Source organism: Natrix helvetica (assembly GCF_964273705.1).
Source record: "Natrix helvetica genome assembly, chromosome: 13".
Classification (NCBI taxonomy): domain Eukaryota; kingdom Metazoa; phylum Chordata; class Lepidosauria; order Squamata; family Natricidae; genus Natrix; species Natrix helvetica.
In genome coordinates this window covers 6,461,603-6,474,211 of record NC_138557.1, presented here as the reverse complement: position 1 = coordinate 6,474,211, position 12,609 = coordinate 6,461,603, and the positions used below count along the sequence as shown (strand labels likewise).

At 44.7% G+C, this 12,609-nt stretch overlaps 1 protein-coding gene across 1 annotated transcript in view; it reads right to left on the bottom strand.

The window, feature by feature from the left end:
* SMG1 (SMG1 nonsense mediated mRNA decay associated PI3K related kinase) overlaps positions 1-12,609 on the bottom strand; it is a 74,170-nt gene that overhangs the window by 6,284 nt on the left and 55,277 nt on the right. The window contains exons 48-57 of the mRNA XM_081965841.1: positions 12,024-12,296; positions 11,046-11,280; positions 9,219-9,442; positions 7,364-7,514; positions 6,868-7,057; positions 5,134-5,603; positions 3,146-3,283; positions 2,362-2,514; positions 1,209-1,388; positions 316-543 (exon numbers count right to left, since the gene is read on the bottom strand). Of these exons, the coding sequence (XP_081821967.1) occupies positions 316-543; positions 1,209-1,388; positions 2,362-2,514; positions 3,146-3,283; positions 5,134-5,603; positions 6,868-7,057; positions 7,364-7,514; positions 9,219-9,442; positions 11,046-11,280; positions 12,024-12,296 (2,242 nt within the window). The remainder of the gene's footprint in view (positions 1-315; positions 544-1,208; positions 1,389-2,361; positions 2,515-3,145; positions 3,284-5,133; positions 5,604-6,867; positions 7,058-7,363; positions 7,515-9,218; positions 9,443-11,045; positions 11,281-12,023; positions 12,297-12,609) is intronic.

Below are 12,609 nucleotides of genomic sequence, written 5' to 3'. Positions count from 1 at the left end.
CAAACAGAAGTTTTAAAGGATCTCCTCTTAGCTTTAGGGATCTGACCCTCAAGCAATGTAGTGAGTCCACTGTCAACTCGCAAAGCATCCCTGGTCTGCTCTCGAGTTGCCATAGGAAAGATGGGGGGACAGGATCATGATGGGGACTGTAAATTAAGTGGGGTCAGAGCTGGCTTCACTCAGGAACCTGCCGACATGAAGCTCCTAATAAATAACTGGATTTCTTTTGAAGCTTGGCTCAAGGCTCATGATTTAATTAGGGCATCAGTGGGAACCCTGACATCCACCACTGCTCCTCCGTAGTGCGGATCTTACCTTAGCCATGGCTTTCAGCAGATGTTTGACATCCCCAAGTTGTCGGTTGTGCCCAGTGAGCACAGTTTTAATACTATCAACCAGATTTTGAATGGTTTCACACACGGTGTCTATATGCTGTTCTTTCTCGGCCTGTGCCGTCCTCTGAGCCGACGTGTCCTGGGTCAGCTGCTTGTGAGCTATGACAAGCCATTCAGAGCTACCAATGGGATGATCATGATTGGTGCCCTAAAGAAAAAGGAGAACATTCCAGTAGTGTTCGAGGTTATTACTTTAACCTGAAAGGAGCCCACCCAACCATAAGCCGCAAGCAGCTTTAAGCCAACGGCTGTCTGCTAGGTCAGAAGGTAAGAAGACCAAAGTCCAGTGTGACTCACTCAGTTTCTCAGAAAAAAAATATAATCAAGACAACCAACAAATATATTAAGAGAACGCAGCATTGCAGAACATCTGAACTTTGTTCAAAGCAGAATCAAACTGCTCGGGGGTCAAAAGAGGGAGGGGGAGAAGAAAGGTGAAGGAAAAGCAATTAGAATTAGAATAGCAGAGTTGAAAGGGACCTTGGAGGTCTTCTAGTCCAACCCCCTGCTTAGGCAGGAAACCCCACACCACTTCAAACAAACGGTTATCCAACGTCTTCTTAAAGACTTCCAGTGTTGGGGCATTCACAACTTCTGGAGGCAACTTCTGTTCCACGGATTCATTGTTCTCACTGTCAGGAAATTTCTCCCCAGTTCTAAGTTGCTTCTCTACTTGATTAGTTTCCACCCATTGCTTCTTGTTCTACCCTCAGGTGCTTTGAAGAAATTGTAAGGGAGGAAGCCACTGATAGTATCTACTAAGTACTAAGGTGGCTGCCCCCTTTTCTTTTCTTATCCCGCTCCCCTACGTACCACTCTGTGAAGCAATCGAAGCTCCAGATCAGAAACGGTGCTATTAAACTGGGATGCAAAGGAGCACATTTGTTGGCAACGTTTGATAAGTTCAAACAACGCAGCATCAAGGTTTAAGGCTTCTGCTGTTCTGGTACGCAAGCTTTCGAAATGGATGATGTTACTACAGAGGAAGGTAACCTGCAAGACAGAGGGGGGAAAAAGGAGGAAAGGGTTTATCTTAAACCATTAACTTTTCCCTTGAGCTCCTTCTGAAACTTAAATCAAAGCTTGGGGGTGGGGGTAGGAAACCTTTAGTCCTCCCATCTCCCCTTGATAGTTTTTTTTTTTTTCTTATTCTGAGCAATGTATTTGGAAAACAAAGAATGTGATTTCCTTGCCAGTCACTGTCCGCAGTCCACAAAACCCAACTGAATTGTTTTCAGGATAAGAAAATTGTCACCTAAATGTTGACTCCCACTATTCTTGCAATTGGCATTTAGGCTTTAAGTGGCACTGAATGATGTCTGTATTATAATGCACTGAGAAACTAAAGGGAAAGGTTCCCGTCGCACATATGTGCTAGTCGTTCCCGACTCTAGGGGGCGGTGCTCATCTCCTCATCTCCGTTTCAAAGCCGAAGAACCAGCACTGTCCGAAGACATCTCTGTGGTCATGTGGCCAGCATGACTCAATGCCGAAGGCGCACCGAGCACTGTTACCTTCCCACCAAAGGTGGTCTCTATAATTCTACTTGCATTTTTACATGCTTTTGAACTGCTCGGTTGGCAGAAGCTGGGACAAGTAACGGGAGCTCACTCCGTTACGCGGCGCTAGGGATTCGAACCACTGAACTGCCAACCTTTCTGATCGACAAGCTCAGCATCTTAGCCACTGAGCCACCTGGGTACCAAAACTAAAGTGACTCCCAAATATTATTTTAAAATTTTTACGTAATAAATTGTTAGATTGTAGCAGCAATTCTATGCGATAACCATGTTATTATTGACATCATATTATGGAATTCGGCTCTACAGCCAAAAAGATCAGGTCCTTTTCTACAGCCTCCTATGTTTAACCGGGTCACACAAAATTTGTCCTAAATATTGAATTGCCAATTTAATCGCTTGCACACACAAAAAAGCGAACCCACAATCACGGCCATTCCTAATACCTGGTTGGCTCGTTGACTTTCTTTCAGAACAAGGTTTCTTCTTTCGGCAATGGTGGCATCGAAATCCTGCAGAACCGGGGCTAATGCTGGATTGGCTCCCCCGGCCCATTTCAAACGCTGCTCGATGCTTGCTTCAAGGGCAGCCAGTTTTTCCTGCAGGAAGTATGAAACGGATTAAAAGTCTGAACATTTTTGCTTAGGCTTGGGTCCTGTGCAGAAGTAATCCTTCTCCTCTCTCTTACTATTATTATTTTTTTTTTTTACAGTTAAGAGGAATTAAATGTTCAAGTCATGGCAACCTCCTTGGCATAGTTATAAACACCCTTTTCAAAATGTCCATGGAGATGGAGATTCTCTATCATCCAGGTCTTGGAGATGTCCCAAAGGTGCTTTTTCAAGAGGCAACTCGACTTTCTGGTTTTTCTTTGAAGACCTTTCACTTCTCATCCAAGAGGCTTCTTCGGCTCTGACTCCATTATTCACCATCCAATGGGAGCTGAAGAAGCTTCTTGGATGAAAAGCAAAACATCTTCAAAGAAAAACCAGAAAGTCCAGTTGCCTCTTGAAAAAAGCACCTTTGGGATGCCCTTTTCAAAAAAATAGAAGCAAGGTGCAAGAATTGTGTTAACTGATAGTAAGGGGGGGGGGGGGAAATAAAGCATCTGATCTGGAAGTGCCTTTTCCAAGCATATGTGGAAGACCAACTTCTATTTTCTTAAGTGCCTGACGCATTCATATCTATTCCGCCTTTCCTCGTAGAGGTGGGGTTGGTGACGCAGCTTACCTGAAGTGCTGCAATGGAAGCTTCAATCTGTCCCAGTGTATGAAGTTTCTTCTTCATGCTAGCCAAAATGGCAGAACGGGGTGGAGGAGTGACCGTCATGGCTTGTGGGCGGTTGAGAAGGAGATCCTCATGCTGCCACTTTTGGAAGAAAGAGGGGGGTGGGGGGAAGAAGGAGCACATTCATTCAGCCTTGTAGAGATTCAGCAATTTACAACATCACTCTTACAGTACTGCTGTTGCCCCCTTGGAAGCATACATAAGCCTGGTTTGCATACTGGGCCAAGTTATGGTTTATTTAACTACTGGGGATAATCATCATCATCACCAATTGCAAAAGACAGCTTTATTTGGAATATCTATGAGCCGCATTGGCCCAGTGGTTAGACTGCAGTACTGCAGGCTACTTCTGCTGCCTGCCGGCTGCCTGCAATTTGGCAGTTCAGGTCTCACCAAGCTCAAGGTTGGGGGACTCATCCTTCCATCCTTCCGAGGTGGGTCAAATGAGGACCCAGATTCTTGGGGAAAAGTGGCTGACTCTTTAAAACTGCTTAGAGAGGGCTGGGAAGCACCGGGAAGCGGTATATAAATCTAAGCGCTAAGAAGAAAGGAAGGAAGGATGGATCATGGTGACGCAGTGGTTAGAATGCAGTACTTGCAGGCTACTTTGGCTGCCTGCCGGCTGCCTGCAATTTGGCACTTCAACTCTCACCAGGCTCAAGGTTGGACTCATCCTTCCATCCTTCCGAGGTGGGTCAAATGAGGACCCAGATTGTTGGGGGCAAGAAGCCGACTCTGTAAACCGCTTGGAGAGGGCTGTAAAAGCACTGTGAAGTGGTACATAAGTCTAAATGCTATTGCTATCTACCTCCTTGATAATACCTCTAACACCATCAAACAACTAACAACAAACAACAAACATCTGCCTATCTGCAGTTCTTTGGAAGGACTCAAACTGGTGGACAAAAACTCCAAATCCAGTCTAAACATATGGCTGACTGGGCCACTTACAAGTCATATGCCATTGGATTCGACAATAATAATCACGCCCAGGTATTTACAACATAGAAAGAGATTACCGACAAAAGCTGCTAAAAACATAAACAATCAGAAGTGGTAACAGTATCAGCTATGAGGACTTATTCCATAACACGCTGAGTCAAAAGAAAACAAGCTACGTTGTAGCTTACTAGCATGATGTGGGAATCCACTCAGGTTCAAAAAAAAGCAAAGGCCAATGCAGAATAAGCAGTAATATATTTTTTTAAAAATGTGCTGCCAGCATTATTATAAGAAAATCTTCTGAGCCTAGGGTGTTACGTGTACCAATAACCTCCTGGTTATATTGTTAACAGGTGAGAGATCTTGCTTTGTACGTAATCGAATTAGACATTTTAATGGGTTTTTTGGGGGGGGGGGGGGTATTTCAATGGCTTTTATGGTTTCAAGAATGTTTTAAAGATTTTAATTGCAAAATATGTTTCTGAATTGTGAGCAGCCCAGACTTGCTTGCTAAGATGGGCGGCCGTAGAAATCAAATAGATGAATAAATAATCAGGTTATTTATTTAACTGCCTTGCTTCATTCGACATGGTCCATTTTTGTAGGGGAAGTATTTTGTGCAGATGAACAGAGTTGGAAGGGCCCTTTTAGGTCATCTAGCCTATAGATGGGAGGGAGGAGGGAGTCAAGCTATTCTCCAAGGCAGGACAAGAAGCAATGGGTGGAAACTAATCAAGGAGAGAAGCAACTTAGAACTGAGGAGAAACTTCCTGACAGTGAGAACAATTAATCAGTGGAACAGAAGTTGCCTCCAGAAGTTGTGAATGCCCCAACACTGGAAGTCTTTGAGAAGATGCTGGATAGCCGTTTGTCTGAAACGGTATAGGGTTTCCTGCCTAGGCAGGGGGTTGGACTAGAAGACCTCCAAGGTCCCTTCCAACTCTGCTATTGTATTGTATTGTAACTCTCTTATAATTTCTCATACCGACCTGGAACATGGCGATGTGCAGCTGTACCCTCTGGAGGCTGGTCTTGCATGAAGAGATGCTGGTCTCCAGCCTCCTGACAAGGTCGTGCTTCTTCCACGCGGTGTCATACGAACTGGCCAGCACAGTGGCTCGGTTCATCACCAGCTGGGAGTACTTGCCGATCTGGATGTTGTGTTCCACCGCTTTCTTACACAGATCGTCCACCGAGACTTTGCTTTCGGCGCCGAAGTCCTTGGCTTCAACTTGAGCGATGATGTCCACGCCCAGGGCGCTGATGAAGCTGCACAGGGTGAGTCCCAGAGCCTGATTGGGCAGGCCGATTAAAAGCTGGCGGACGAAGTCAGCGGTGAAAGCTTTGATCGGCTTGGCCATCTGGTCTTCGCTAAAGCAAGAATTCCGATACAAGGTTTTCACGTTGACCATGGGCACCGGTCCATTCACAGTGGTTTGATCTTCCATGGAATTGATACCTGGGGGGTGGGGGGGCGGGGAGAAACAGGGTGACACCTTTAGATCAAGTATATCCCGCAAAACCATAAACTCCAATAGCACTTAAACTCCACTTACGACCACAATTAGCCCATTTTTGTTGCTAAACAAAAACAGTTAAGTGCGTTTGCTCCATTTTATAACCTTTTTTGCCACAGTAGTTAAGTGGGTCACTGTAGTTGATATGAGCCACGGTGGCACAATGGTTCCTTCCTTCCTTCCTTCCTTCCTTCCTTCCTTCCTTCCTTCCTTCCTGTTAGAATGCAGAATTGCAGGCTAACTCTGCCAACTGCCAGAAGTTCGATTCTCACTGGCTCAAGGTAGACTCAGCCTTCCATCCTTCCGAGGTGGGTAAAATGAGGACCCAGACTGTTGGGGGCAATAGGCTGACTCTGTAAACCGCTTAGAGAGGGCTGTAAAAGCACTGTGAAGCGGTATATAGGTCTAAGTGCTAATGCTAGTCACATGGCTGCAAAGGGATTCTGGTTTCCCCATTGACTTTGCTTGTCAGGAGGTTTCAAAAGATGATCACATGACCCCAGGACACTGCAACCGTCATAAATACATGCCAGTTTGCCAAGTCTCTGAATTTTGATCATGACTCCAGGGATTTTGATCATCGTGACTCCAGGGATGCTGCAACAGTCATAAGTGTGTAAACGGTCATAAGTCACTTTTTCCACTACCATTGCAATTTGAACACCCAGAAAGCAGTATTTTAAACATTGTTGGTGTGGTAGATCACAGCTCTTTGAAATCCAATTGTCAGAGTGTTCACAGTGGGATTACTGTTTCGAGACAACCCAGGAACAAAATACAGTACAGAGAGGTTTTGTCTTTCAAACAGTGGTTTATATACAGGACTTATATATGCATACATAGACCTGTCAGGCAAATACTAGGCAATCAATCAATCCTCAACTCTACACGGAGAACTACAATGGAGAGAGATACATGAGGAGAGAGATACACAGGAGAGAGAGATGCCCTCACATGGCCTCCCTTATATAGGCAGCTTCTTAAAGTGGCAGTAACCCTGCTGCCTCATCCTCATGTCATCATCTCGGTTTACAGCCTTACAGCAGCTGGTCAGCTACCAATTTTCTTATTACTTATTACTTTTTCCATCTAAAGTTAGTAATATTTGCCTCTGAGTTGCTTTTTTTTAAGCCCAAGGCAAGAACTGCTATTTAAGCAGATCTGTAGTGGGAAGAAAAAAAATAAGAAAAACCTCTACATATTTACCTGAAAGAGTCTTAGAAAAAGTGCCACAGAGTTTGAAAAACTCCTTTATGGTCTGCAGCCTTTTCAAAAAGAAAATCTCTTCTAAGACTTGCCGGTTGTTGTCGTCATCAAAAAAGTTTGCTTGAGTGCTACGGGCTTCCCTGATTATATCAATCTTGCGCCAGGCGGCGGGAATTTCCATCTTGTTTAGCTGCAGGACAATTACATTAAGCAGAAAGTTAGCTTGCCTCATACCTACTTTAATAAGTCTTGCTGAGACCCAGGATGGTTAAAAGCACTAGAAACTGGGAGACCAGCAGCTCTGCCTTAGGCATAAAACCAGCTGGATGACTGTGCCAGTCACTCTCTCTCAACCCTAGGAATAAGGAATTGGCAAACTTGTTTTGGAAAAAAAAAAAAAAAAACATTGCTGGGACTTATCCATGTAATCACCAGCAGACAAGATTGACTCAAAAGGATTTCCCCACACACACACAAATTGCATGTAAATCTATACCTTTTCAACCAATAAGCCAAATGCTGTTTCCACTTGAGCGAACATGCCATCAAATGCTACCAGTAACATCTGGCCTGCTGACATTTTGGGGGTTTCATCAACGGAACCATTTCTGGGTTGAATCAGTTCGCCGTACTGGGCATGAAGCATCCTAAAGAAAGAAGCATTTTTTTCACTTTTAAGCTATGTTTTATCCCAAATAGACATGTAGACAGGAGGAGTGGCAATGGCTGCCCTGAGGCTGCTGCCTACACAAATTCACTAACTGTATTTATAAAAGCACCATACTCCTCCAAGACTCAGTGGTTTATAATCAAAATTAAAGTCAACCACGAGCACAAGAGACACCAATAAGTCAAATTCCACAAGGTTAGAAGCATTACTCACAGTCCTTACAGCCATGTGGCTTGACCATTTAAAAGCTCTGTGAAACCCTCAATATTAATCACTTTTTAAATGTCAGCAGAGATGTCATACAGATCTGGGGGTGGGGGTGGTTGTTCTAAAGGGAGGGGTACCATAACTGAAAATCATTGGATCTTCTTCCATCACCCCCTACTGAATCTTACATGGGGGAACCCTGAACATCCCTACTTGAAACAATAAGCAGACGACATGGGCACCAAGCCATTTTTGACTTAAAATTCAACACTCTGAATTGAATTTACAGTAGAATAGAATAACAGAGTTGAAAGGGACCTTGGAGGTCTTCTAGTCCAACCCCCTGTTTAGGCAGGAAGCCCTACACCACTTCAGACAAATGGCTATCCAACATCTTCTTAAAAACTTCCAGTGTTGAAGCATTTACAACTTCTGGAGGCAACTTCTGTTCCACTGATTAATTGTTCTAACTGTCAAGAAATTTCTCCTTAGTTCTAGGTTGCTTCCCTCCTTAATTAGTTTCCATCCTTTGCTTCTTGTCCTATCCTCAGGAGAATAGTTTTGACTCCCTCTTCTTTGTGGCAACCCCTGAGATATTGGAACACTGCTATCATGTCACCCCTAGTCCTTCTTTTCATCAAACTAGACGTACCCAATCCCAGCAACCGTTCTTTATAGTTTTCACCCCCCATCAGTTCACCGGCAACCAATCTCTCATGTTTTATGATTGTCATCCCTCAGAAAGTGGGCTATTGCATTATAATAATAATACTTTATTTACAGTCACAGACCAAAACACGACCACTACAAAAGAGACACAGCAGCCAGTCACCAAAAGCCCAACTAAGGGAGGTTACAGCTCTCTCCTCTAATGGTCACAGCTCTCAAGAAAAACCTGGAAACCTGAGAGGTGATGTACGAAGAGACATCCCCAAGGCAATTGCACAAGCAAATCACAGCCATCAGGACCAGGAGGGACGATTTCAGGAAGAGACAGTAACCTAGATCTGTCCGCGCTATACATAGGGCAAAATAGAAGGACATGCTCCGCTGTCTCGACCTCGGCTCTGTCACAAGGGCACAGCCGCTTGTTAATCGGGAGCCTCTTGTAACGACCATCTAGAAGTGCTGAGGGCAAGACATTGAAGCGAGCTAGGGAAAAGGCTCTTCTATACTTGGGAATGGTTAGGGTATAAAAATAGGAAGCCATCCTCAATCCATAGTTATTAACTTGGTTGAGAGTCAGGAGGGAAGCAAGTTTTATTGGCTCTGGCTATTGCATTATGTATGAACTGAGGCTTCCAGACAGTCTACAAAGGCAGCCCCATGAAGAGTAGACTAACCTGTTTAAAAAAGGTCAGGATGGTTGAGTTCCTGATTCTTTTATCCATCCTATTCTCCCCAGATGTTAATGAAAAGCCTGGATAGAATGAACTTAAGGTCAATTGAAAGATAAAGCTGTCCAGCTCCTTACCTTGCAACATCAATGTAGTGAGAATGTGTTTCTTCCTCAAGACCCATGGCTGCGTTCCTTAAGTAAGACTGGAGAGACTCCACCAGGTTTTGCAAAGGAACATCGGTTATTTGCTCAATGAGGGTATCAAGCTCATTCAGCATACTTTCCAAGGTATATTCTCCTTTCATTAAGCATCTAAGAGCTTCCGGAAAGATGATCTGACGGAAGTTTGAATTCAGTTCCTGTCGGGAAAAACACAAAATACTTCAAATCCATAGGCATCCAAAGAGAAAGAGTCAGCACTGCTTAAATTAGGTGTTTTTTTCCACGTTCTTCCATTGGAAGGTCCTGTGAAGCAAAAAACAACTTCACTGCAGCCTCAAGTGTTTTAAAAGCGTTTGAAGAAGCAAACTGTCTTCCGCGCACTGATAGGAGAGTGCATGTTCATATATAGATGAGTTTGACCCCTCCCCCGCCCCCTATTTTGAATTTATAGATTTTATTAAAATACGTGGGGAAGAAATGGAGATAGTAACAGATTTTATTTTCCGGGACTCCAAGCTCACCGCAGATGGGGACTGCAGCCAAGAGATTAAAAGACGTTTGCTCCTGGGGAGAAAAGTGATGGCAAATCTAGACAGCATCCTAAAAAGCAGAGACATCACTGTGCCAACAAAAGTGTGTATAGTCAAGGCGATGGTTTTCCCAGTTGCAATGTTTGGCTGTGAAGGTTGAAAGGCTGAGCGCCAAAGAATGGAGGCCTTTGAACTTGGATGCTGGAGAAGACTCCTGCGAGTCCCTTGGACTGCAAGGCCATCCAACCGGTCAGTCCTAGAGGAGATCAACCCTGACTGCTCTTTAGAAGGCCAGATCCTGAAGAGGAAACTCAAAGACTTTGGCCACCTAATGAGAAGGAAGAAGGACTCCCTGGAGAAGAGCCTCATGCTGGGAAAGATGGAGGGGAAAAGAATAAGGGGACGACAGAGAAGGAGGTGGCTGGATGGAGTCACTGAAGCAGTCGGCGTGAGCTTAAATGGACTCCAGATGGTAGAGGACAGGAAGGTCTGGAGGAACGTTGTCCATGGGGTCACGATGGGTCAGACACGACTTCTCAACTAACAACAACAATTTTGAATTATTTTTGTTTTAAGGTAACGATTGTGAGAGAAGAAGCCCGTGAAGGGAGAAATGATGTGAAGGATGACAATGAGATGGCAGCTTCCCAATAAGGGGAGAGCACCTTCCAGAAAGGGGTGAGGGGCGAGATTAAAAGCAGCCCAGCCTGGAGCTGAGTAGGAGACAGAGGAGGAGAGTCAGGACAGCCACTCCCTCGAATCTCCAAGGTTCTCTCCAGTAACTGTTAGAGAGCAATATAGATTTAGTCTGGCAAGATTCTGCCTATTGCCTGTAAATAAATATGTAACTGAACTCTGGTTGAACTGTTCCACGTTGTTCGTGGCTTAGCTTGAAAATGGTGCAGGTTTACTCCATCCAGCCATTTTCTTTAACTTTTAAGAAAATAAGTAGCAATAGCACTTAAGACGTAAATACCGCTCCATAGTGCTTTACAGCCCTCTCTCAGCGGTTTACAGAATCAGCCTGTATTGCCCCCAACAATCTGGGTCCTCATTTTACCCACCTCAGAAGGAGGGAAGGTTGAGTCAACCTTGAGCCGGTCAGGATCAAACTCCTGGCAGTGGGCAAAATTAGCCTGCAGTACTACACTCTGACCACTGTGCCCCCCCCCCCCGCCGTAGCACAAATTCGATCCAAATATTGTTCCGTTATGATTTATCCCAACAGAATCTCTGCAGAGTAACAAGATGTATTAAAAGCATACTTTACCTGAAGGGAGATGTAAACTCCATTAGCGAGGTGAATAGCTTCTGACGCTTCAACGGGGTTAGGAATGTCTAAATCTTGAGGGGTCAGGTGACACTGTTTGAGTAGCTGGACAAGACAGGTGACGTTGCCACTCATGCTACAGAGTTCCTCCAAGAACCAGGCTCCGTCGCGGGACGTCAGGTCAACAAGCTGTTCTCCGGCACTGGAGGCAGCGCCTTCCATCATTAAATTACGCCTAGGTAAGAAATTAACTTGGTTAGTAAAGGCAGATGTTCTTTTTTTATTTTGAAAGTTGGTGGGAGGTATTAAAAATGACATTTGGGGCTGTTTGTTACTGAGCAGTTGAAAGAAGGAATATAAACCAATTGTGGTCACAGGTCAATGTCTACCAATGTCAGTTTTAAAACTAAAAATCACTATACTGTTTTAGACTAAAAATACCTGGTTATCGTAACAAGGTAAAGGTAAAGGTTCCCCTCGCACATATGTGCTAGTCGTTCCCGACTCTAGGGGGTGGTGCTCATCTCTGTTTCAAAGCTGAAGAGCCAGCGCTGTCCAAAGACGTCTCCCTGGTCATGTGGTCAGCATGACTAAACGCCAAAGGCGCATGGAACTCTGTTCCCTTCCCACCAAAGGTGGTCCCTATTTTTCTACTTGCCTTTTTACGTGCTTTCAAACTGCTAGGTTGGCAGAAGCTGGGACAAGTAACGGGAGCTCACTCTGTTACGTGGCGCTAGGGATTCGAACCGCCGAACTGCTAACCTTTTTGATCAACAAGCTCAGCGTCTTAAGCCACTGAGCCACCGCATCCCTTTTTTTAATTACATGATAATAAAAATGGAGATAACACATTCACCGTGTTTTATAAATTATTAATCGGTAAATCCCAAAGATCAGAAATGTTTTGAACGTGGAAAGAGTCCCCCCTCTCCTAACACACGAGCCACTCGTGAGCCCATTTTTTGCCAAGCATCTCACCGGGTGAGGCTGCAGAGAGCGGAGATGATGACGCTCGCTAAGCTGAGGGAACCCTCTTCTCCGTTTTCGTGGAGGAAGACTTTGATGCAACGCTCAATTTCCTTTAGCTGCTCTTCACACACGGGAACCGTGACGGCTTCCTGCTTCAGCCGTTCTACCTGTCGGATCAGCCTGCTGTTGATATCTGCCGCGTAGCGTTGAAGTGTCATTTCCGTCGTACTGATAAACTGACACACCGCCGGAGGAGGCTGAGGGGCATACTGTACTTCATACCTGGGAAAGCAACAAAATTATAAATGGTTTTTTTTTTAAAAGGAACACTCTGCTACCTGGGTTTGCTATAATGCCAGAGCTAAACCACTCAGCATGAGCTGTGTCCCATCGTTAAAACGATATAATCTTCTCAGAGAAAAGACTGGAAATGGCATAATAAAAGAGTACTAAAAAGCAGCCGAGCTCGGCGAAGTTAAAATGCACAATTAATCATCCTTTAATAACCCCATAATCTCTTGAGAGGTGGAGTCTCGGCGACTGAATGGAGCTAGCAGAGTGTTTGAATGGCCGGATGCCCTTCCTGCTGCCAATG